General features: G+C 37.2%; 1 protein-coding gene across 5 annotated transcripts in view; it reads left to right on the forward strand.

Annotated features, from left to right (window-relative positions):
- The window catches only part of VAV3 (vav guanine nucleotide exchange factor 3), a 178583-nt gene that overhangs the window by 143420 nt on the left and 9298 nt on the right, over window positions 1-25865 (forward strand). For 3 of the 5 annotated variants that reach the window (XM_049808220.1, XM_049808222.1, XM_049808224.1), the window contains 6 exons: window positions 5765-5830; window positions 12396-12430; window positions 14211-14327; window positions 15035-15122; window positions 19299-19428; window positions 25104-25187. In XM_049808220.1, coding sequence (XP_049664177.1) covers window positions 5765-5830; window positions 12396-12430; window positions 14211-14327; window positions 15035-15122; window positions 19299-19428; window positions 25104-25187 — 520 coding nt within the window. The remainder of the gene's footprint in view (window positions 1-5764; window positions 5831-12395; window positions 12431-14210; window positions 14328-15034; window positions 15123-19298; window positions 19429-25103; window positions 25188-25865) is intronic. The other 2 variants (XM_049808221.1, XM_049808225.1) reach the window with 1 other exon arrangement.

Here is a 25865-nt window from a genome sequence, read left to right on the forward strand (position 1 = left end):
TATATAGTTGTATACACATGGCTTGGTTCTGCAAGGTCTTGAGTTCTAAGCCAGAGGAGCCTTTAATCATGCTCTTGATTTGGGACTGGCTAGAAGGGTGATCATCTGACTAACACAATTAGTACAGGCCAGAATTACTGGCACCTTGTGGGACTGATTGTATTGCCATGTTCGTACGCATCCGTCAACTCAATCTACTGGAATTTGTCTTAGATGTTATTTGTACCTGTCATGCTAAAGAATTTAGCTAGACTCTCACTGTGTTTAACTAGCAGAAACCGGAAAGTGTGTGAGGCTTTTTCCCCAGAAGTCTAAGTGATAGATTTGAATCTTAATGGAAATTGTCATCTCCATTAGCATCATTCAGGAAATTTTTCTTTTCCTCACAAGCTGTTCTGTCACACACTGCTTAATACACATTTTCATAAGTCTTGTGATGACATCTACATTTTAAAATGTATATTAAGAAAAAAAACCCTGCAAAATGCAATTTGTATTAAAATCTGTAAGTTTTATTCAAGAGGTGTTTTAGAGTAATTTACAGCTGACCTGCAAGACTAATATTAGAATGGATTTTTAGGTTGCCCATTACTCAGTTCAGAAATTCAAGTGTAATGGGTAAGTATGTGTGGTTTAAGTATAATCTTTTCATTTTTTACAGTAGATCAAATAAACACCACAAGTTACTAAGCAATGCTTAAACTATAGCTTAAGTGTGATCAAATGTGTTTTGATAGATGTTAAAATTCTTCTAAGTTAATGTTTGAATGATCATATAGCAATTGTTGTGGTAAGTTCTGTGGTAATTCAAGACCATATACACATATGAATCTACTGGTTACGCAGTCTGGAAAACAGGAGAAGTATGGGTTTTTTTCTTTATGAAACACCAAATACTTGTCTGAGAAGCAAACTGAGGAATCACAGAGACAATAAGGTGGCTGCGATAAGCATTTCTGAATTCCACGAATTTGCTTTCTGCCTCTTCAGTTATCATCCAAAACCTAAGCTTTCTTCAAAGAGAATGTGTAATATTGGAAGGGGTTGATACTGTCACAAGTTATTTTACTCTCCTCAGTAAACACCTGGCTGCATAAAAAGAGAAGGTTGGTCTTACGTTGATGCTCATGCATCCCCTTGTGCATGACTACTTTTCTTTGCTCAGTGAAGGTGCAACAAGACTAAAAGACCCATGCTGCTTGCCTAGCTGGTGTTTGGCTAACATCACTTGAAGAACAAAATAAGAAAAGGAAGCGGGGCTGGGGAGGAGAGAGAGGAGAAAACTTGGTCTTTTAAATTGAAATGTCAGACCCCTTAACCAGAGCACTAATAGTTGTTTCAGCTGTAGTACTGCAGCTTTGAAGTAGTCAGATTTTTATTATAGATGTGAATATTTCTCTCCTCTTCCGAGTTTGGTTTGAGTAAATTGGTACCTGGTAAACCTGAGAGTAGGCTTTCAGGGGTGCTGCAATGCCTACAAGATACAATGCAATTCTAGTTTCACAGTTTTGTATTGCAATTACCTGCCATCCTCAGGCAATCACGTTTCTCAAGTATGCTGTAAGAATACAGGTATTTCCTGGACTGATTCTTTCCTATTTGAAAATCAGCTTTTCTTTGATGCATATTAAACCCATCTCAAGTAATAGCTATTACAGATGTACTTTCTAAAGCTTCAGGAGTTAGTGGTCCTGCTGTAAACAGCCTAAAGGCATTAAGTATAAATATACTTGTGATATAAAATTGAAACATTGGTAAGGCAGCACTGTAAAAGTGCCTTTTTTTTCTTTTTGGTTTGTAATTTGGTTTGTAATTTTTCATCTGTCTCATTCCTCTCTTCACCACACTTTGCAGTAAACAAAACGAAAATGGGTGAAGGACATAATAATTTATGAATTTTAGCTGTCCTGGAGTTCCAGTTCTGTGCATGTCCAATGAAGTTAATGGGCCTCACATAGCTAAGTAGCAGGCAGCAGTCTGGAATTTTAGAGCAAATGTGTCAATGGCTTCAGAAAGTCTCCCTCATTAAAACAGGTACAAGGGTCGTGAATCAGCCTCTAGTCTTGCTGAGACTGTCATTGAAAGTAATGGACTGAAGGGCTTCATTGGCCCTTATATAGATGAATATGTGTATGCACATACACACACATATACATATAATATATATTTTAATGTATAATAATTTAGAAATACAATGTAATAGTATATACATAATACACATTTTAAAACTAGTTCTGTCCAGTCCTTTGCTTCTACTTTTATAATGACCATAAGCCATTATAGGGCAGTGTTGAAGGGAAATGCTTACTCATCAAACAATAAGCAATTAGCAAGCAGGAAACAAAGTAGAAAGAAATGATTAGTAGAAGTGAATATGGTGGCATAATAATTTTGCTGCTGTTAATGTGTTTAGGGATAGATCTTAAATTTTGAAATCATGTGACAACAGGTCTTGGTTTTGTGTATGAATGACGATGACACCAAGGCTTGATGAATTTAGCTAGGATTTCTAAACTAAATAAAATAACCTAGTCTTGTAAGGACATTATCAAATCATTTGTACGAGCTCATTATTGACAGAGCATTTTAATGTGAGCTGTTTCCTTCAGCAATGTGTAATAAATCAAACCCTGTTCTGTTTAAGGATTTGCATTTATTTAACTAACAAAGTCATCTGCAGTTATCTCATGTGAAGATTGTCTTCAGAAAACAAAGCCTTTCTTGGGTTGTCTCAGTGCTTCTTACATTCATGGTATTGCTCAAAACACAAAAGCAAAGTTTTGTACTGGTCACAGTACTTGGGGATATTTTGTGTGATGAGAGTCTGTCCATGTGACTTCTCTACTGCTGCTTTTGCTTTGGTCTTGAGGTACTGTCCATAGAATGCATGCTGCGCTTGTAGCCTCCCCTAGCCCAATGAAGTGACACATCTGTGTCCCACAGCTGCATAGAACACCTTCTTCCAACAAGTGGTGACATCTAAGGAAATTGTTGCTTGGGCAGAGAGTATTTCTTAATGCTGTACCTCATATAAGTCTGTCTACTGATGATGTAGTTTCTCACCATTTGAACGAATGGTCAGTGTCCTCCAGATGATTAATTTTTTTCTGCAAGTTCCATTGACTTGTTACCTACAGAATACTTAAAGTGAAAAGGCACATATGTGTTGCAATACAGTCTATGGATTACAGTTCAGTTTCCTTATTCTGAATGTGTATACCTTATAATGCCTGCATTGTGATAATGATTTAACTAGTAAGGACCACCGCTAATCTCCACCAATCCTTGCTGCTCTGCTGAGTTTTTAAGCTGCGATTCATATGGCTGTGTACTTACTGCTAGCAGTATCTAAGCTAGGTAATGTAATGCTGGCTCTACATTGTATTGTCCCATGGTCTGGTCTTTCTGTACATCCTACAGTTTCTTTAGTGGCTGTAATGTGGCTTTTTTTGTTGTTGTTTTGGTGTTTTTTTACTTTTACTTGAGGTCATAGAACAGCTCAGTTTGGTATAATTCAGTGCAGATTGAGGCATTTAAATGTCTGCAAATCAAAGCTAGCTTTTGTTCTAGATTTCAGGGTATGCAAACACATTTCTGGAAAAATAGTGAGTATGCTATAAGTATCCAGACTGTATTTCTGACTTGCAGGAGGAGCAATATAAACATTATGAAATGCTGTTGAACATTTGAAATTATGTCCCTTTTTGCACTTTCAGAAGGTAACACGGGGTCTGTCCGTCAGCTCATCAAATTTTGATCCTGGGCTGCTTTCTAGTTGTTGTGGACATATGTTGCATGATGTGTCATCTTGTTCAGCTTCTTTCACTTTATATAAATATTTCTCATGAATAGCGATGGTGTGTGGGCACATACAAAACTAATGTTCAGTTGCACTCCTTCAAATGCTTTTTCTTGTTAATATATTTTATTCAATGGCTGGTCGTGTTGACTGTGATATCACTTGCTATTCAAATAAGATTAGTATTGTAAATAAGTATCCCTTAGATGGGAGACTGTGTCAGAACTCTGCTTGTAAGTTAAGTCTGCTTCAGAGGGATTCAAGTTTTGGGCGTAAATAGAACATACGGATGCAAAGGGTAACCTGTATTCAGGCAGGTAGTGGCAAAGGGGGCAAGGAAGCTTTGCTGAACACAGGTTCAGATCTGTAAGATTGTCACTTGTTTACGCATAATTCTTTTTTTACTATGATTGCTCTTCAGTATATTATAGCTTAAATACTGCTTGACTGCTTTTCTCTCTTCTCTGCCTCCTCTGCACTTCTCTGTATATTTGGTAAAGATGGTAGTTACTGGGGTTACTATCTGTGTGTGATAAATTGCATAATGATATCCCTAGGGAAATGATGTACTCGTTTATTGTGCTTAAGGTATCACAATCAAAGAATGTTATCATTTTTTCATAAAACCTTGTTAATTTTTGCTTTTACATTCAGCTCCACCCTGTTTGAAATTGCTGAATTCTGTTTTGTGTGGTGGTATTAGGGTACAATTATGCATTTAGTGTTACAGAAACAAAATGAACTAAAACCCCAAAGAAATTCTGTGTCTGAAGTGTTTTTTCTCCTTCTAATTTTTTATGTTGCAGGTATGCCATCAAAAATAAAAAATAAATGTAATTTTCAAGATTACAGTGCTTGTAAAGTATTCATTCTTACTCTCATTGCCAAATGCTGATAGTGTATTATGTTTACAGTCAGTATATTAAATTTAATGGAGGTTAGGCATTTATGTACTTTTAAAAATCTGCTAAATGAAAACATTTGTTTGCCAAAATACACATTTTGATGCCTTCATTTTATGTATCTCTGTTTAGAAATTTTAGCTATGTGCTCTGTTCTCCTCTGAAAAATGTGGTCAGCATGGTCACAGCTGAATGTTTACTAGGACTAGAAAGGTGTTTTTATTTTGCTGTTCTGTCTTGCTGGAGAGGCGTTCTTCAGGAGAGCTTGATGATGAATTGTGAGCTGCTGAGGCATGGCTCTGTGATGATCATGTCACTGTTGGCCCTTAGAAGCCCAGAGTAAACTGGTTGTCCCGCAACTTGGGGCAGCAGTTCTGTTGCTTAAAAGGCTCAGTTTAGGCTGGATGCATTTCTGCAGCTGGTCTCCCAGTTGTGTGGGCGCATCTACAACATGTGAATGTATCACAGACAGAGGGTTAATCTTTAATTCTGTTAGTACTCTCATGCCCACCTGATTTCCAGTGATTTGAATCACTTATGGAAGCCTTTAACTGTAGAACTTTGTGTCTGAATTGACTGATGGATTATTAGCTGTAAGTTCCCATTGGAGTTAGCATGATTTCTCAGGTGCTGCAACTTCCGCTGCATGGTGGTGTGGTCATTTTGGGGATCTGTAATGTTGTGATGTGGCAGCTCTCACTAGAGTGATGCCAAATGAGGAGGAAGTAACTTGAAAGGAGATAATTAATGTTAATGAAGATACAAGACACTGGCAGACATTGACAGAATTGGGAATCACAACCTAGGCTCTAAGCCCCCTTCTTGCATCTCGTCTCTCAGAGATCTCAGGTGTATCAGCTGTAATTATCGCTTATATAAATTAAAACCCAAACCAAAACAACAAAACCCACACAACTGTTGAGTAACACAATTTATTAAAACAGCATTTAATTTTAAAGACTCTTTGATATACTCTCATTGTCCTAAATGCCTATACATGTATTATTATTTACTATTAATCACCATTATGTCTCAAAAATAGAAAATATTGGTTTTTTTCTAGGGCAGAAATCTAACAACAGGAGAGCTTGGATTCTTTCCAAGTGATGCAGTAAAGCCCAGCCCATGTGTAAGTACAATTGTTTAATTCTGTTTGTCATCTTACAGAAAAACTGCCTTGTTCATACCATTGTTTTATTAATCTTACCTTACGAAAATCATATTGTTTCTAGTTCCTTTGTGGTTTTGTGGTATGTTCAATATTGCATAAAATATAGCATTATAATGCTCTTGGTTATTGGATGTAGATAGGACATGTCAAGAAAACATGTCTGAGAAGCAGATTTAACTTTTGGGAATATTAATAAATTGAACTGTCTAAAGAGTTTCCAGAGTATGGAACAAATACGTTTTATGTGAAAGTGCACTTTCTTCCTTCCACAGCATTAAGGTGAGAATGCTGTGGTTCTAATCTATTCCCCAGTCACTTTGGGTTAGAGAGAGGGATTACACCATAAGTAGTGAATTTAAAAATGCGTAAAACTAATATAAAATTTCAAATTCAGACTGCTTAATAAATTTTCTCCTTTCTGTAGGTTCTTACCTGCTTTTGAGAACATCCTTGTGTGAAATAATCTAGAAAAGTTCAGGATAGCAATAACAAAAATTATTTTATAATATGTACTCAAAGAGTTTTGTATACAGATGTGATGATGCATTAATATACTGTATGCTTGCTCCTTCATTCTCTGCCTTCTGTAACATTGTGCATCAGATTACTATATGTCCCTCTGTTGAGATTAATTGATATAAACTCATAAAACCAGTGACGAATCATATCAAAGCTTTAAGACAGCTTTAACTTCTTTTAACTGGATTCACAACAGTTTGACTTACTAATAGATTTGCTTTCATTACAGTAATCAAGATATGCCACTTAAATGGTTTGTAAGTAGGTGGAATCAGATGTTAGTGTCTGTATTTTGATATGCTTTTAAGGCTTATATTGTGCCTAGTTTCTAAAACAAATACACATGTGCTTCTAAAGAGTATAAATACATTAGTATACCTTGAGACATTTTTAGTACCCTGTAATTTCAGAATTTTGTTTGAAGAGGGATGTACAGAGTATTTGTAGGTACAAGGTATGTTAGATTGGGTGAGAGAACAGATCTGGAAACAAGACGAAAATGTTATGTGAACTTAGCTTTCTTCCACTATTGTAAAAACATATTTTGTTGTCCCTTACAAATATGTTAACAGTAAAAAGAATCCCAAGGAGAATATCTATACCTTAATGGATACAGAAGGGAACGTTGCCACCAGAGATAAGGAAAAGGCTGAGGTACTTAATGCCTTCTTTGCCTCAGTCTTTAATAGGGAGAGCAGTTATCCTCAGGGTACTCTGCCGCCTGAGCTGGAAGGTAAGGATGAAGAGCAGAACATACACCCCTTAATCCAGGAGGAAATAGTGACCTGCTATACCATCTGGACACTCACTATGGGACCTGATGGGATCCATCCAAGAGTACTGAGGGAGCTGGTGGAGATCCTTGCCAAGCCACTCCCTATCATCTATCAGTGATCCTGGTCAACAGGGGAGGTCCCAGAGGACTGGAGACTTGCCAATGTGACTCCCATTTATAAGAAGGATTGGAGGGAGGATCCGGGGAGCCTCGGGCCTGTCAGCCTGACCTCGGTACCAGGGAAGATTATGGTACAGCGTGTCTTGAGAGCACTCACGTGGCAAGTCCAGGACAAGCAGGGGATCAGGCCCAGTCAGCATGGGTTTACAAAAGGCAGGTCCTGCTTGACCAACCTGATCTCCTTCTATGACCAGGTGACCCACCTAGTGGATGAGGGAAAGGCTGTGGATGTTATCTTCCTGGACTTCAGCAAGGTCTTTGATACTTGTCTCTCATGGCATACTCCTTGAGAAGCTGGCGTCTCATGGCTTGGATAAGTGTACTCTTCACTGGGTGGAAAACTGGCTGGATGGACAAGCCCAGAGGGTTGTGGTGAATGGGGTGAAATCCAGTTGGCGGCAGGTCACAAGTGGTGTTCCCCAGGGCTGAGTATTGGGGCCAGTTCTGTTTAATATCTTTATCAACAAATTGGATGAGGGAATTGAGTGCACCCTCAGCAAATTTGCAGATGATACCAAAATGGGAGGCAGGGTCGATCTGCTTGAGGGTAGGGGGAGGCTCTAGAGATGGATCTGGGGAGGCTGGATCGATGGGCTGAGGCCAATCATATGAAGTTCAACAAAGCCAAGTGCCAGGTCCTGCACTTGGGTCACAGCAACCCCATGCAGTGCTACAGGCTGGGGGAAGAGTGGCTGGAAAGCTGCCCAGCAGAGAGAGACCTGGGGGTGCTGGTTGACAGCCGGCTGGATATGAGCCAGCAGTGTGCCCAGGTGGCCAAGAAGGCCAACGGCATCCCGGCCTCTATCAGAAAGAGCGTAGCCAACAGGAGCAGGGAGGTGATTGTTCCCCTGTACTCGGCACTAGTGAGGCCACACATTGAATGCTGTGTTCAGTTTTGGGCCCCTCACTACAGGAAAGACATTGAGTTGGTGGAGCATGTCCAGAGAAGGGCAACCAAGTAGGTGAGGGGCCTGGAGCACAAGTCTCATGAGGAGTGGGTGAGGGAGCTGGGGCTGTTTAGTCTAGAAAAGAGGAGGCTGAGGGGAGACCTTATCTCTCCCTAAAACTACATTAAAGGAGGTTGTAGTGAAGTGGGTGCTGGTCTCTTCTGTCAGGTGGCGGGAGATAGGACAAGAGGAAATGGCCTCAAGTTGAGGCAAGGGAGATTTAGGTTAGATATTAGGAAAAATTTTTCTACTGAGAGGGTTTTCAGACATTGGAATAGGCTGCCCAGGGAAGTGGTGGAGTCACCATCCCTGGAAGTATTCAAAAAGCGAGTAGATGGGGTACTCCATAACATGGTTTAGTGGGCATGGATGACTGTTGGACTCAATGATCTTGAAGGTCTTTTCCAACCTAAATGATTCTATGATTCCCTCGACCCCTTGGTTGTTGCAAAAGTTGTGGATTTCCCGTTCCATGGTGTCACTGTCCTGAACGCAGACAGTACCTGCTGTGTATTGGCATTAGGTTCTTGGAGCCACCTAGTCAGTCATTGTATAGTATCTTTGACACCAACTGTAGCAATATTTTAGGACCCACCACTATACTTTAAAGCAGAGGAAGTGGGATGTCCAAAATTAGGAAAAACGCTACTCGGGTGTTGTGAAGATTGCTTTCTAGTGATAAAGGTTTCTGCTAAATTTAAAATATACTATTTAGAGGAGTATTGAAAATAATACAGTTTTACAGAATGAATAAATATTATTCATGAAATGTCACCAACTGGTGTCGTGATCGGAACAAAAAGATAAATTGATGCTTCACCACTGTTAACTTGGAAGGATGAAATATAAACATCTTATTATGATAAGTGATGCAGTTAAAGATACTGAAACATCAGTCAGGTTTTAAACATGCCATAACTTTTAATGTTATTATTAAGTCTAACGGTCTTTACAGCCAGCTGATATAAAAATGCCCAGGAACAGCATAAAATACATACATCAAAAGACTTTAGGAATGAATATTGAATGAAAAACTGCTGAGCTCCAGAATATCTACATTCCAGACTTTTCACAGATGTACCTATAAACAATTTTTCCCTCTTTGCAATAAGTAGTGTATGTCAGCAGACATTTTCTGCACCATATGAGTAATATCTGGTTCTTCCTAGCTTTCCTCCAGTTTTCTCATTCCTATAGAGGCATTGGATACATAGCACAGTATGAGCCAAGAGCTTCTGGAATAACATTTGATTTTACTCCGTTTCATGACAATAAACAACACTTGTTCTATATACCTATGCATTCAAAATTAATGAAAAGGATTACTCATCTATTGTTTAACTTCTCTGGGGGATGGACTTAAACGATCTTTGAATTTTTATATTCTTTCCAACGTTGCAGGACTACTTGACAATTTACAGATTTTTTTTTTAACTATTCTTTCTTCTCCTGCTGCTGATAGAATGCATGTTATTTAATTAGTCCTATGGGGGTAGTACAAATCATTAAAGGTGCAATTATTCTGTAGATGAAATGTATTGTTGAAATATCTCACAGCATGTGAAAACAATGTAAGTGCCTAGTTGGCCTTGAAATGTCTCATTTGGTTGCTTTGCTAAAACATTTCTCATAGGAATTCTTTGTCAGCATTTTCATAATCTTAACTTTTTTCCAAGTCTCACCATTGGAAGCAGAGGTGCCTGAGTAACACCATCAGTAGTTGTAGGGATATGAAGAGCCACTGCTGCTGCCAGTGGTAGTACCTGGCTGTGTTAGGACCCCTAAACTTCAAAGGGGTTTGCATACCACCAGCACTACAAATGCTACTGTTTGAGCCCTTTGTCTACACTATTTGGGAATAATGCACGTTTCCTTTTTCTGTCTTGAACTAGACTAACTTAATGACTTTTAACACCTGGATAGATTTACTGTTGTGCAAGCTGAAGATGTGACCCTGGTTTTATCACAGAGAACTTCAATGTGTTTCACACTAGTGTCTGCTTTGCTGTTTAGAAAAAATGTGAGGTTTGGGCTGTCCTGTAAAATTCAGAATTTTATCATAAAAATCTTGGGTTGAGAAGCATTTGAGTTAAGTGGTCATGTATTTAGTATGAGTGACCATTATGTCAAAGGCAGTAAGCAGAGCTTTGTGAACTCTGCAAATTTCAGTTCATGGAAATGAATCTTAACAGTGCAGGGATGGAAGTTACATCTTAAGTAAATTTGAAGTTAGCCAAAACCCTATCCTATCGCAAAAACCTGAGCAGTTTTGTTTACATCTGTGGAGAAGTTAGGAGAGATACTAATCTAATTCCTAATCTACGTTTTTTTTAAAAACTTTCTCAATAAAAAAATGTTCTGAAGTTAACTAAGAATATATTTAGCCAGGGTTGTAAGTGAAGCATTTGGAGTAAGCGCAATATATAATTCTAGTGTTGATGCTTCTTAGCATGAAGATGAAGCCTTAAAATGGTGAAATTGTAATAATTCTTACTTGTTTCAATAATTTACTAATCTTGCGTTCCAGTAACTGAGCTTTTTTTGAGGAGGTTGTAAGATAATATGTTACCAACACAAGTGATTGTAAATATCATATTCCTCTGTACATTCCCTCAATTTGGACCATCTGCTGTCATCTAGTTTACAATATCCTGGTTCAATAATTGCTTCATAGCTTCCTATTCTGCTTTTTTTTCTATCCAAAAGCTGCCTACTACTACCTCAGCAATACTGCTAGAATATACCATAGCATTTTGGACAGGTTAACACAAAAATTTTGAATTTCTTGACTCTTGACACTTTAACTGCGGAATACTGTGATTAAATATGCAGGGAGGTGGGTTTTGTTTGTTTGTTTTGTTTTGTTGTTATTGTTGTTTTTTTAAAATTGTTTGTTGGTTTGGTTTGGTTTTGGGTTTTCGTTCTGGGATTTTTTTGGGGGGTGGGGTGGGGTTTGTCCCATCACTGAAGTTTATTTCAAGGTCAGGTCTAGATACTTGATAGAGATCTTTGTTGATACCTGAGGCCAAGTTAGTGGGAGTTGTAATTCATTTCAATTAATTTAAGTTTGTAAGCTTGTATAATAATATCTTCCTGAGTTGATCTGTGTTTGGAAGTCTCTGTTGAAGACATTCCATGTATCGTAAATAAAAAAATGTGAGAAGAATGTTACTGTAATTTTTCCCCCCTATTAGATTCTAGAAAATAATAAAGCATTCTTTGGTTTTACTGAAAAAAAAAAAAAGAAATAATTTGCTTATCTAAGAATATATGACATAGGTTATAAGTCTGCAAGATGTATGCTAAGCTTCCATCAAAATCAATTTTTCAATACTTACTTTGCAAGTTTCACACGTTGTTTTAGAAGAGTGGGATAATACCAAAGTATCATACATCAGTGGGAGATGGTAAACATGAAATGCTGATTTTCATGGGAATTGCTATACTGTGCATCTTGTGCATGTATAAACATTATCTATGCATATGTTTATGTATACACATAACATCAATTTTGCAAACTGTTTGTAATTTGCTTAATTTTTAAATTGAATTTGAGAAAAAAATTCCATGCTTATTAAAATCCAGTACAAGAGTTAACCAAGTCAAATAGAAGGGTATGAATGATGTCATACAATACAATCTATGGATCCATCTCTGAAGGTTATATACTATATTTCCTAGTAGACAGTATTTTTAAGGCCATACAATCCTGAAAACATGAAGTGAATTTTGTACATGTTAGTGTAAATTTTTTGCATATTTTAATGATACTTTTCAACAATATGTAGCACTGGGCTAATTTATGTATGAAATTTGAATGTAGGCACTGTCAGAAAAACTTCTAACAGTTCTATTAAGTAAAAAAATATATGTCACAGCAGCAAAGAGTTAAAATATTCTGTACTACTTTCAGAATGGTATGGAATATTTGTCCTTTATTATAACTTTCTTCAAAAGAAAATACTACTTGCAGATGAATTAGATCATCTGTTTCTTTTAACTTGTTTCATCTGGATATTGACAATTAGATCAATGCTGTCTGATTTGTGTTGATTAGAAAAAAATCTTGATCATCATTCTCTTGTATCTTTTCATGTCCTAGGTTCCTAAACCAGTAGATTACTCTTCACAACTGTGGTGAGTCCCTGTCTAGTCTTAGAAGAATCTCTCTGAAAGAAGCAGTCATAGAAAGACAACTGTGTTTATTACAATTTAATTTATATTGGTTTAACCTTCCTAGGCTTCTGAAGAAGGCATTGTGTAATGGTTTGGGAAAGCAACACCATGCATTGCCTAAAAGTATTTCTGATGTAATAAAGTGCTTAATGATTTTGACATTTTGTTTACAAGTCTGTAGCTGTGCAGGCTAGTCCCAGAGGTCTGAAATAAGTAAGAGATGAACATAATATGAAGCATGCAAGTAGATCTTACATGTTAAGTGAATAAAGAGGGGGAATAATGTTAAGTACATCTTGTCTTATGAATAATTCTGCATTTCCTTTAAAAAAAAAAGAGAAGACTGTAGGGATATAAAAGGACAGTGGATCGAAACTACAACCACTGCTGGTCTGGGCCTTATGTAGTGTGTGAACTCTTTATCGGAATTCACCTCACTTCTCAAAAAGTCATGGTGATTTCGAGAGAACAGAATGAGTGTCACTTGTGTTCTTTCACTGGTTTTATGTTTTGTCATTTATATGCAAGTTCTGATTTCCTCTAGTTTGCCAAAAGTGAAATCAGAATCAGATTGAAACAAATACTAATTTCTCATAACAAGCCAAATAGAATGTTTAATATTTAAAATTGGTATTTTAAATTAAATTGTAGCATTTGCTCTATTTATAATTTGTTAGAAGAAAGCGTATCATTGGGATCAGTTTGTCTTTTAAGGATTTGTAATACTTAACTGAAAAATTACTTTAGGCTGAAACTTGCTGTAAAAAGTCATGTATTTTGTGATACTTCAAAATGCTTGTTCCCTGGTGTGTTTCATAAAATAACTGTTTTTTATTTACAGCTCCCTTCTAATTGGTAGTGATGTATTAGTATGAAATTTTATGTAGTAGTGTTCTGTGATGTTGACTGCCTTTAGACTACTTTGTAAAATGGTAAAATAAGCATCATTTCCCTGTAAGCTAGGTCACTTTCCTCAATTAACAGTTTAACCTCTAGTTTTGCAAATAAATGTCTGCTGACAGTGTCTCATGAAGTCCCACCCAAACCAGCAAGGCAGATCAAGGACTCAAATCTGCTTATGCAGTCAGGCTGCAGAATTGGTGACTTATTTGTCTTAGCTTTCAACTCTTAGCATCAGCTCTTTCAAATTTGGACATATTAGGCTGAAATTTATTTTTTTTTTATATGTGGATGTTTAATCTAACCATTACATTTTAGCCTTTAGAGGTTATGAATAATTATGAAAGCAAATAAAATAGTGCATTTGTAGAAATACTAAATTTCTGTATAGGTCTTTTTTTGACCTAATACACTACCACTGGCTGATTCTCTACTCTGTTAAGATACATCCCACTAGAACTCAGGAAGGTTCAAAGGTTCTGGACCACTGTTTTATTGTTTCACTTGCAACACATGATTCAGAAAAACATTTGGGTTTATGAGCTGTTCAAGCCAGTAGTCATTAAGCTAATGCTCAGGCTTGAGTACTTTCCTTAACAGGCATTGTGTTCAACAGGTGCGCAAGTACTGTTCTAATTAAGAATTCTTCCTGCCCCAGTGCAGATTTTTTTCACGCTTTATTCTTCATTCAGAGATCTGGAAGTGGCATTCAGTTGCAACTGATGTATTTTTAGGTCCCCGTCATATGCAGAATATTGGGACTCTGCACTGCATATCTGATAGACCTTTCTTTGGAGTTTTGAAAAAAATCATAGGCAGTTTTTATTGTTCTCTGTTCCAGGTTTGCAGGAGCAATGGAAAGATTGCAAGCAGAGAGTGAACTTATTAACAGAGTAAATAGCACTTACCTGGTGCGGCACAGGACCAAAGAGTCAGGAGAATATGCAATTAGTATTAAGTAAGTGTAATAAGATGTCCTACAGAAAGTTTTCCTGTTTGCATTTATGTCTAGATGATATTTGAAATAAATAAGGAAAAGAAAAACTCCTGTTTCAATTTATATAATCATATGCAGTCTTTAACAGAGTTGATATGGGAAAACTGAAGTTGCTGACAAAAATACCCAGGATTTATAGTACAAAAGTAGCAATGGTTTTATAATGCTGATGTAGCAAACAGGTCTACAAAAATTATGGTCTAGTATATTGGGTAAGAGTAAGCAAGTGTTTGGAGTGTAATGCGATCTGCTTCTCTGAAGTGAGCAAGAGTGTTTCATTGACTTCAGTGAGAACTTGTTGAAGCCCTTTGCATCTCAGACATTTCAGTAAAATGTGGGTTCATAAATTGTGTGGATGCAAATTATTGTGAGGGTCTTGTTTACTTTCATGTTGTTCATCAACATGAATATGAAAGTAAGAATTATATGGGAATTCCCAATTAGAATGAGCAGTTAGTTGTGACTTTTTTTCTGAATACAGATTACCTCTTCAGCTGTACTTTAATAAATATATTTGGTTAATTAGATGTCAGCCTTCTTTTGGCACAGATATACATTTTGTCTTAAGAATTTATTCATGTGGTGTTATTGGGGCATGCCCTCAGGTAATTATTGATTGTGTCTGATTAAAAACACATTTATATTCATAAGTTATTCATTGCCCACAGGTACAATAATGAAGTGAAACACATCAAGATTTTAACAAGAGATGGCTTTTTCCACATTGCAGAAAACAGAAAATTTAAAAATTTAATGGTAAGCATTGATTAGGTTTTTAACAAAGCACAATCTTCTATGTAGCTGTTGCTGCTAGTGAGAGCTACTTCAGTTTGTGAAGTTACAGAAGGCTGTGAGAGTGAGGGATTTGAATTGTGTCTATACCTGCTAATAGGATAATTTTTTATATTTATGTTTTATGTTCTAAATGATGGTAGTATGTGCTTAAAACTACACATTCGTATTTAGGACTGGACTGTGTCCCTTGCAGTGATGTGGAAGAAAGGAGGAATTTGAATCCCATGCATCAGCCCACTATGCAGTTAGGCTGAATCTTGAAAGGACAATTTGAAGTCTTTGGAAATCTTTATATAGTAATGATCGCGAAAAGTAGCTAGGTGAAGGTTCCTTCCCAGACCAGCACATGTACATGTGTATTGCTGAACTTAATGATACCTATTGATGTGTAAGTTCAGAGAGAGAAGGATATAAGGTGCAGCTGTGTCAGAGAGCCCAGAAAAACTCAGGAGAGGCTGGTCTTCCTGCTCTTGGTGCACCATGCAAAGAAGCGCAGCTAGAGAATGGGGCTGTCTAAGTGCTAATAGCTCAGAAATCCTTGTTGGAATAATAGTAGTCTGCAGTCAATATCGACTAGTCTGAACTAAAGCAACTGTGTGACTACTTTGAACTTACGCTCTGCGGCAGCAAACCACTCACTAGCAAACTATAGTAGTAAGACACAAAACATAGGCTCTCTCACTGACTTTCACTTCAACTATAGGCATAGTTCATTCCCAGAAAACAGAGTTTGGTGTTATAACTGCCCAGATCAGTGAGTTTTCAATGTTATGTCAAAGTCATCTTGTATGGGGAAGAAATTCCCTTTTTTGAACTTTCATTTTAAAGAATTTCTTAGCTCATTTTTGCTCAGACAAGACTCATAAATACAAGGTGTCTGAATAAATTACATTAGTGCATTTGTAAAATTTTACTGCTTAAGCATTTCCAGATGCATTGTTAGAGGAAGCTCATTCAATATATTTAGTGCAATCAATTGGATTAAAACTTACGCTGCAGCCTTCCTGCATGCATGTCCAAGTACTCTAAAACAATAAATAAAAATGAAGGACAATGCAAAACAAGAGTAGGGAGAGAAGCTTTAAAACCAAGAAGCGTTAGAAATTATTTTAATCTAACCACTGATACTCTGTAAAGCAAGAGCATTCTACAAGTGGTAAAAAATCAAGCAGAAATCTATGCTTTGCCTGACCCTATTTGAAATAAGTGCTCATTAAAATGGGAAGAACATAAATTTCCTGATGAAGAATACATCAAGCTGTTTCCGCACTCTAATGTCTTCATTTGACACTTAAAAACCAGTGAAGTGTTTAGTGTCAGGCCTGGGAACCCTGAGTTCTTATCGTTGGTAGCAACAGAAATTGTGGCATTCCTCAAATGCATGAAGGAGATGGCTACTTAGTCTGCAAACACTACAAATGATTCACTAGAAACTAATGAGAACATATGAGCCCTCTCAGGATCTTGACAAAGCATCTGAGCTGGAGTCGCATGCTGCCAGATATCTTTTTATGACAATGATGCAGTTTAATGCACCGATACAGGTTTTAAAATACAGCTGAAAGATCAGAGATAGTACTGGACACAAACTTCGATAAAACAGAAACAAAAAGAATATGCGTTGTGTCAAAGAATTGAGAGGACGAAAGAAATTTCTAGTGTAAAGGCCTCATTGCTACCAATTTAGCCTTGTTAACATTCAATTAGGAAAAAGTCATTTCATAACTCAGTTTTAGGGTATTATGAATTCTGCCCTTGAGACTTAAATAGGCAAGTGGTAGTGTTAGTACTGTTTGCATATGCTGTGGAACAACTGCTTTGTTCTGGGTAGATCCAAGAGAAAAAGTAACAGTGGCTGGAAGAAGAGAGGAACAAAAATAGTCTGAGTAGAACTGGGAGCAGAAGAGAGACAAAGCCAGCAGCCATGGAAACCTAAAGTAGTGATCTGCAGTGACACAGTGTTCTGTACTACTTTGGAGGTAACAAAAGTAGAACAGCTCGTACATAGTTCTCACAGTGTATTTGAAAAACTTTCATAAGAGTAATTAATATGTGCTGAGTGTGTAAAGCAGGCCAAGGTGCAGTGAAAGGTCAGCTCTGCTGCCAATGTGGATCATGGTAATGTGACAGACTCCTGCGGAGGCTCATCCACGCTGGCAGGGGCTACTTACCTTTACTTACCTGTTTGTAAGCTTGCTACTGTGATTTTTGCAATGAATGTTTTAGAGGCTGGTTGTTTGTTGACTGTTTTCATGGAAGAATGGTATTGAAAAACTAAACTTCTAAAAACAACTGAATTTTTGTGACCCAAAGTAAATTTTTCCTCAGTTTTGAACTGTTTTACTCATTTTTCCAACAGATAAAATCTGTCCAGTTAAAATTCTTAATATCTTTACCGAACAGCATAATTCTTACAGACTTATGTGATGCAAAACGCTAACAAAAGTTTCATACTAATTATTTTTCCATTTATCCAGATATCCTACTTTGAATGCTGCTTACTTACAAATCACCCTCTCTGTTGCCTTGATAATTTGAATGTCTGGGTACTCAGTCATGATATGTGACAGAAAATTTGGTTGCTGATATTGTAGCTTGCATGCTGTGCTGATATTAGACAACAAAGCCCAAACAGTCCTTAGTGTCTGGGCCTTTTTGCTTGCTTGGAGTGTCTGGCAGATCTGTGATTATGGACTGTTAAAAGCAAGTGTAGATTTTACTTAGCTTTGGACTCTGCCTTAGAAGCAGTTTCAGAGACTTGCAACAGCTTGCAGCATGGGGAGTGAAGTGTTCCAGAGTTCAGAAGATAATCTTCAGACTGTTGTCAAGAACTTAAGGTTTATGCACCAGATCTTGGACTAAATAATTTGAGAGTCATTTTGTTTGGCTGACGTAGGCTGCTGTAAGCTAGTAATTTTGCTTTTTTCTTTTTTTTTTTTGTTTGTTTTTAAACTAGAAGGAAATGATTGAACACAGTACTATTTCCTTATTTTGACCTAAGCTTGGCTTGGTCAACTTTGATTTTGGAAATCTAAATGTAAGTAAGTAGAATGGAGTGACTGAGTTACTGGTAGGAATGAAGGGCTTACAGTAAATACATTGCTTTGTGCTTGCATTTCTGGAGAGTGAAATCCCACAGTTGAAGTATCATTAATCAAATGAAATATGTTTGCCTTGAATTGTCTGGTCACTTTTAATCTTATTCTAGGCTCTGTGTACAAACTGTGTGATACTGACATTATTAGGGCTAATTCAAATGTAAGAGGCAATGGCAGGGGTTGAAGATTGTGAAGGAATAACATGAGCTGTTAGTATTTTGATGGGAGTTGCCTTCTTTAGAATAGAAGCTAAAGTAACTTATCTCCTTGAATAAACTATTTGAGCCATTTTTTTATATTTTCATATATATGTGTGTGTGCGCATACATATAAAATTTGTGCATATATATAAAATTTGTCTCTTGTGTGTGCATATGTATGTTTATATATATATGCACACATATACACACACAGAGACAAATTTTTGGATTGGGCCCAAGGAGAATGTGAAATGCTGGATTTTTCAGCCAGTGTGTGCTATCTGAAAAAAACCTCCAACCAACACCCCCCACCCCCCCACTTATTTTAATGGCAGAGCCTTGAAAGTTTTACAATGTCTGTGTATCTGCTCATTAAGTTGCTGTTGACTTATATGCTTACATGCAAGCCTTATGCTTTATTTTGGATGTGTACTTACAAATGCATTTGTGGATAAACATCACTTATCATTGGAAAAGAAATTTGAGAAAACAAAGAAAGCTACCATTATATACTTAACAGGCAGCTGACCTTGCCTTCTGCCTGACTTCAGAAAAGTAAATACATGCTCAGCCTGGCTCAAAGGAGCAGTAAGTGTTGACTCTGACAATGAGGTTTTTACTTAGAATAACACCAAGAAAATCCAGTTAAGTGGCAGTGTAAAAGCAGTCAGTATTTAGGATACTTGATTTTTTAAAAATAAACACGTACTGTTTATAATACATGTTGTATTATAAAATAAGGTTACTTGTATGATAAAACGGTCATTGAATGTACACCAGAATGTTGAAAAGGATGTGATTTCAATTTCCAATGACATAGTATTTTTCCTTTCTGAAAGGAACTAGTAGAATACTATAAGCACCACTCTCTCAAAGAAGGCTTTAGAAGTTTGGATACTACTCTTCAATTTCCATACAAAGAATCTGAAAACGTAGTGGGACAAAGGAGTAACAGAACAGGTGGCAACTGTGAGTATTATAGATTTTTGTATATTATTTTCTCTCATATAAATATTAAAAGGACAAGATACTTTGAACATCTTCATTTTCCATTTTTGACATATAGCCAATTAATATGGTAATGCTTTTAGCTAGGATTTTTTGAAGCTAAGCAGATTGAGATCTGCCAGGAGGTTTATAAACATGTCTAGCAAGTTTGTCTTGCTGCCAAACTTAAAATGTCCCTGATATTCAAAAATCTATTACGCGTGCTGGTGAGAGATTAAACTGCATCCTGCCTAGTTTTTTCAGACATTTGCATACATGCAGCTACAAGTGTTAATAATAGCTGTGACAATTTCTGATCCTTAAAAAGGGATTTAAATAAATCAGTCTTGTAGTGTAGCATTATGAAGTAGCATCTCAGTAATACCACATAAATTTCTCAACAAACCCATTAGATTTACTGTATCATAATTATTTTTATGCCTGCCTTTTAACCTTAAATGTTTATTACAGGCCTCTAAGCTTCTGAAAGTTAATGAACTACTGTAGAGTGTAAATAGCAGTTAAGTTTAGAAGTTTAAAAGTAAACTGAGAAGATTTACAATGCATGAAGTATCCTTTATTTAACCTATTACAACTTAAATGGAAGTTAGCATGATTTTTAGGACACGTACAAGTTCAATGTTAACGATGAAAACTACCACATGGCTGGCCTCTGGGAAGTATGTAATGTTTCTGTCAAAGAGCAAATATTAGATTTGCAGTTCTGCAGACAATAGCTGTATCTTTGTACTGCAACAGATAATAAGATGAAAATAAAAATTAATGGGGATTTTAACAATATGAAGACTGCTGTGAAAGACCGTAGAGTCCGGTCTAGTCTTTGTGATGATGAAAGCTGGCTGTGTTACTTTCATTTGCTGTGTTTGTGAGCTTTTGTTTATTTGCTTGCCTCTGTTCCATAACATTTCTTATAACTTTGGAGACTTTCTTCCTCTCCTAATTAAAGTGAAGATAATTTAGGACAGATGATTGTAAGAAACCAATGTGTGTGTCTGCATTTTAGTTACTCTGTCTCTATCTCCCAATTCCTCTTTATTCCTTCCATTTCTGTTTTCTTTGCTTCCCAGGATTTCAGTCAGTTTTCTCCCTGCTATGCTGTATCTCAGTACATCTCTGTTCTTGGTTAATTTATCTGTCCTGTCCTTTCTTCTCCCTTTAGCTTGTGATCTCCCTTCGTCTCTCATGCTTTCCTCATCCTTTGTCTCCTCACAGCATTGAGGCTTGAACTGTTGACAAGATATGCCCTGCTTAATTTACTTTGCATTTGCTTTCGTTATTAATGACTGTGAGCAGAACCAGTTTGTTTTCTTTCCTTTCGTAGGCCAGTTACAATGTATCTATAGTGTCCACTAATTTATTAGTCTGGAAGAGCATTAACTCAATTGTTTCATGCTTTACAGGTGTCGTGGTTTAAGCCCAGCTGGTAACAAAGCACCATGCAGCTGCTCGCTCACTACCCCCACCACAGTGGGACGAGGAGAAAATAGAAAGGCAGGCTCGTGGGTCGAGGAGAAAATAGAAAGGCAGGCTCGTGGGTCGAGATAAGGACTGGGAGGGATCACTCACCTCTTATGGTCACGCGCAAGACAGGCGCAACTTGGGGAAGAAACAAAACCAAATTAATTTAGTACAAGTCAAAACAAACCAAGGGTATTAGGAAGCAAACCCAAACCTGAGAGCACCTTCCCCCCACCCCTCCCTCCTTCCCGCCTCAACCCCACTCCTGGTTCTCTCTCCCTCCTCCCCCCGGCGGTGCAGGGGAACAGGGGATGGGGGTTGGGGTCAGCTCCCCACACCTGGTCTCTGCCGCTCCTTCCTCCTCAGGGGGAGGAGGACTCCTCACTCGGCCCCTGCTCCGCTGTGGGAGACAGCCAGTCCTCCACAAACTTCCCTGGCGTGGGTCCTTTCTATGGGCCGCAGTTCCTCACGAACTTCCCTGGTGTGGGTCCTTTCCGCGGGCCGCTCTTCAGTCACACGCTGCTCCAGCACGGGCTTCCCCATGGAGTCACGGCCATCTTGTGGGGCCTCCGCTCTCCCGCTCCCCTCCATGGGCTGATCAAAAAACCTGATCAAAACCCCCCTCTCAATTCTCAGACTCCTCATATAAAATCTAATACATTTCCACAATTGTGCTAACCTACCTAGATTGATTCTGGATGACACTTTAATTTAATGGATTTGGCAGTTTTCTTTTAAAGTGTTAGCATGTCCCTAAGAGCATGGGGTGGTTTTTTTGTTTGTTTGGTTTGGTGTTTTTTTTAAGCAACATTTCCATGATTAACAGCCCATCTGTGACTCACGCTGCTCAGTTTTATAGCTATCCTGTTAGTTTTTACAAAGTTAATGTTAGAGTAACTATATATTTAGGCTGCGTAAACCCTGCTGGGCTGAATTTGGAAAAAAGTTGGTAAACTTTAGGCTGCATTTTTGTTTTCCTTAGTAGAGGAAGCAAATAAGTCATGGGGCAGTGGTTGGACATTGAGTTGACTTCATAGCCATCAGTGAGAACAGCCACACAGCTGTTTTTTTGACCTCTTCCCACTTTCCCTAGTTTTTTTCAGTTGTGTAGCTACTTGGTGTCACATTCACCATATTTTAACAAGCATGGGGCTGAAGCTAGTGAATACAATGGCCTTTGGCAGTTTGAAGATGATTTTAAGGAGGTTTTGGGTTTCAACTCAGTATTTTGCACTATACTGTTCACATGACTATATCTGGATTTTTGATGGGGCCATGTTTTGAAAAAGACATCAGCTGCTTATTCAAAACAGCTGGTCTTTGGCACATATGATTGACAGAATAAGTGGGAAAAGTGTTTCTAAAAAACATGAGTTGAACCACTGTAGACTTTGACAGAGTTGTATCATTTTCTGCTGGCAAAGACTTTGAGCTGCTGTGAAATTAAATGGCAATACCAAATTAACTGCACTTTCTAGCACAATGTGAGAAAGGATTATATTAATCTTTCGTAATTGTTGTGTTTTCATTTATCTATTGAAGGAAAGAAAATCAAGTGGCATTTCAGTTTACTTTTGATTTCTGATGTGAATCATAATAAATCACCTTGTAACTTCTTAAATTTTCAGGGAATTTGATTCTCCCTTCAGCATCTACTAGATTTTTAGAACAAAAATCTTCACGTTATAGAGATAGTTAATTTGGCTTTCCACTTTAATTAGAACTTTGTTTTTTAGTCTTCTGGTCTTGCAGAACTCACCCACTCTGTTCTGATATTTATTTACACTTTTAATGTGGTTGTAAAGGCTGTCAGACATTTACTTTTCTCAATATAGAAATTCAAGTTAATTAGGAAGATTTTTTGGGAAATGGTACATTCTTTCTTCTTAATTTTTCAGTCCTAGGCTTTTCTGTACATACTATGATCAAATTTTGTTTGGCTACACGGAAGAATACTAATTCTTACATTAGATTAGAGGGGTGATCGACCATTTAATGAAATAAAGGCAAAAATGGAAGAAAAAGTTGACATTCTTCTACAGAATAGTTTTTGGCACTTTATTCTAATCTGCTGACGCAGAGCACAATCATATTGAGAAATCTGGGTCTGAAATTTAGATTTTAATGTAACCTAAAGCACGAAGCCAAATACTATTTGAGTGACTGTTTTTCATCACCTGTAGACTAGGAGTAGGTACATTAACTAGTTATATCACATCATTCTACTACTTAATTAATTAACTGTGTAAAAGTATCTGTCAATAAAGTAAAATAAAACAAGTGTCACTCCAGCCCTTAAGGAAACAAAAGAACCCAGCCTTTCTCCTTAAAAGCCAACACCAAAACCCTTATCAGTGGCATTTAAAACCAGACTATCTGTAGAAATCTCGTAGGATTTCCTTGCCCACATAGGTTTAGTTGTCCAGAATTTCACACGTAAAACCAAACCTCCAGTTATATCAGACAGAAAAATTCTCAGAAAATTAAGATAATGTGTGGACAGGAAGGGACCACCCACCCCCTATATAGCACCTAATAGCACCTAACTTGTCTTTATTCCTGCAAGCTACTTTTGCTACTTTACACCATCATTGTACTTCTGTAGAAATAAAGGCAGTTATTTTTCTCTAAGAATGGGCACACTACTTCAGTTAAGTTGCCCTTTTGGTTTATGTAATGTATTTCCACACAGCGCTGTCACCTGGGGTTACTAGATCCGGTATAAAGGAGTTCCTCAGGTAACCTCATGCATTCTCAGATAATCCATTTATTATTAGAGGCGGAGAAAGGATCATCACTGTGAAAGATCAGAAGGGAGTTTCTAGTGTGCAAGAGGTCCTGGAGTATGTTTCTTTTGTATTGCTTTGAGATCCTAACCTGAACTGCTGTTGGTTTATGTTGTGGGTTTTTTTAAAACAAATAACCCATAGTTTATGAATGTTAAAATACAGCATTGGTCCTGTTTGTTTATGCTGGTAGTTTCATTGTCACAAACATATCTGTTCTCATCCAGATAAGATGCACAAAGATGTATCGTTACCTCCACCATGGATTCTTTGTTAATTCCTTGCATAAAATAGTTCTAGTCATCATTCCTGCAAATAGCCATTTTGAAGCAAAATTATTTTGTTTCATGTGTAGTCACAAGAATAAATTCAGGGAAGCAGCTGTATGTGATGACTATAACCCTGCTATATTTTTAAGGAACACTCTTGTTCAATAATTATAGATATTAGTAGGCATAATTCAGAGGCTACATTGTCATTTATCCAGTTGAAGATGGACTTCCATTTCCAAATCACAGCTGGGAGCAAAGATCCCAAATTTATTAGACTCTGTACACTATGTATCTTCATTGCTTCTTCAAAAGAGGGACAAAATTTGAGAACATGTCAACAAACTGTAGTTCCATTCAAAGAGATTTTTAGTTCGTTTCATCTAATTTTGTTTTTAAAAATACGTTGACCCTAGGTTTGTTGGCAATAGAGCAAGTGCACCTGTAACCTTTCACCCGAGGAAGCTGTTGGAGGGACTAGGGTGATGTGTTGATTCTGCCTACGCCAAACTTACGCTTGTTTTTTTTGCTTTCTCAAAGGTTTTCTCTCAAGTCGGGGAAAACTTCAAAGATGAGCAATACTGTTGGGCCTTAGAGGATGTAGTTTAGCTGTGCAATTCCTATTGATGTTAATGATTATCAGGGCAAAATGCATGATTTTTCCCATGCATGTTATGAGACCCTGGTTCAACTGGTACTTAGGCTATATTCCTAATTAAGGGTGTGTGACTAGTCTTCCTGGACTCAAGAGGAATTCTTAGGTATGCATGAGTTCCTGCTTTTGGACTCTTAAGAAGTGGGGCACACAAAGAAGAAGAAGAAGAAAAAAAAATCTGTTAAATCTGAAAAAATTTGCAAGAGTCTGCAGTTTTAATTTGCTTCTCTGAAGCCCTGAATGGGTGCCTTCTTTCTATGTTACTTTTTGAAAAATGCAATTGTTAAAAATTAAATCATAGATCCAAATTTTCTAGTTATTATAGTCAATTTCCTTCCAGACATCCTTAGTAGGGAACCTTAGTTTCCTTATTATCAATGAATTATATAGTTTAAAAACTATATTTAAATCTTGTGCCAATATTTCAATGTTCTTTTGCTTTTCTCTTTTTCTCTTTCTTTCTCTAAGCCCCTTCTTTGTTCTGTGGGTTTTCTTTTGTAACTCTTCCAGACTACAGCTTTGTTCCCCCTTCCTCCACTCCTTTCTGGTCAGGTACTGCTTTACTGCTTTTATATTTCTTCTAAATTTTCTTCTGTTGTTTCTGTGTTCAGCAAGCGAGGGAAGGGACGAATCTAATACTTCAGTTATTCTCTGATTCCAAAACCTGAGTTATTTACATGTTATTCTTGGAGCGTAACAAAAATTAAACTCTTAAACCTTTGAAAAAGTGTTAATTACAATAAGAAGTTTGAATAGGTGTTGCAAAGCTTAATAGTTGCACCAGATTCAATCATGATCACTTGACAGTTAATTTGTTACGTAGTTGACATCTATGAGCTATATGTATTTTAATGTATTTGTTCAAATGCACAAACCTGAAAATTTCACTGCTTGTAGATAACTAATATATTCGTCCCATCCCTGCAGCAAACATACTGCAGCAGCATCTTAGAATACAGTAGTTTTTTTTGTAGAAAATGCTTTCTTTATATTGTGCATTAACATTGTTTAATTAATTTTACCCATCTGTTTTCTAAATATTGTTTTCTTTATTCTCATTTAGTCCTCTCTGGCTTTAATAGATGGAAACATTTTAAACTAAGACTGCATAAAAATGTGTAAAGTAGCAGCAGTGGGTGGTCTCAATTAGTGCATCAGTATGGCTATGACTTGCTCTGGTCTCTAAGAGCTAGTCTTCAAAGAAGTGAACTGTACCGCTGGACAATTCAA

This window comes from Accipiter gentilis, chromosome 8 (genome assembly GCF_929443795.1).
Source record: "Accipiter gentilis chromosome 8, bAccGen1.1, whole genome shotgun sequence".
In the NCBI taxonomy this organism is placed as follows: Eukaryota; Metazoa; Chordata; class Aves; order Accipitriformes; family Accipitridae; genus Astur; species Astur gentilis.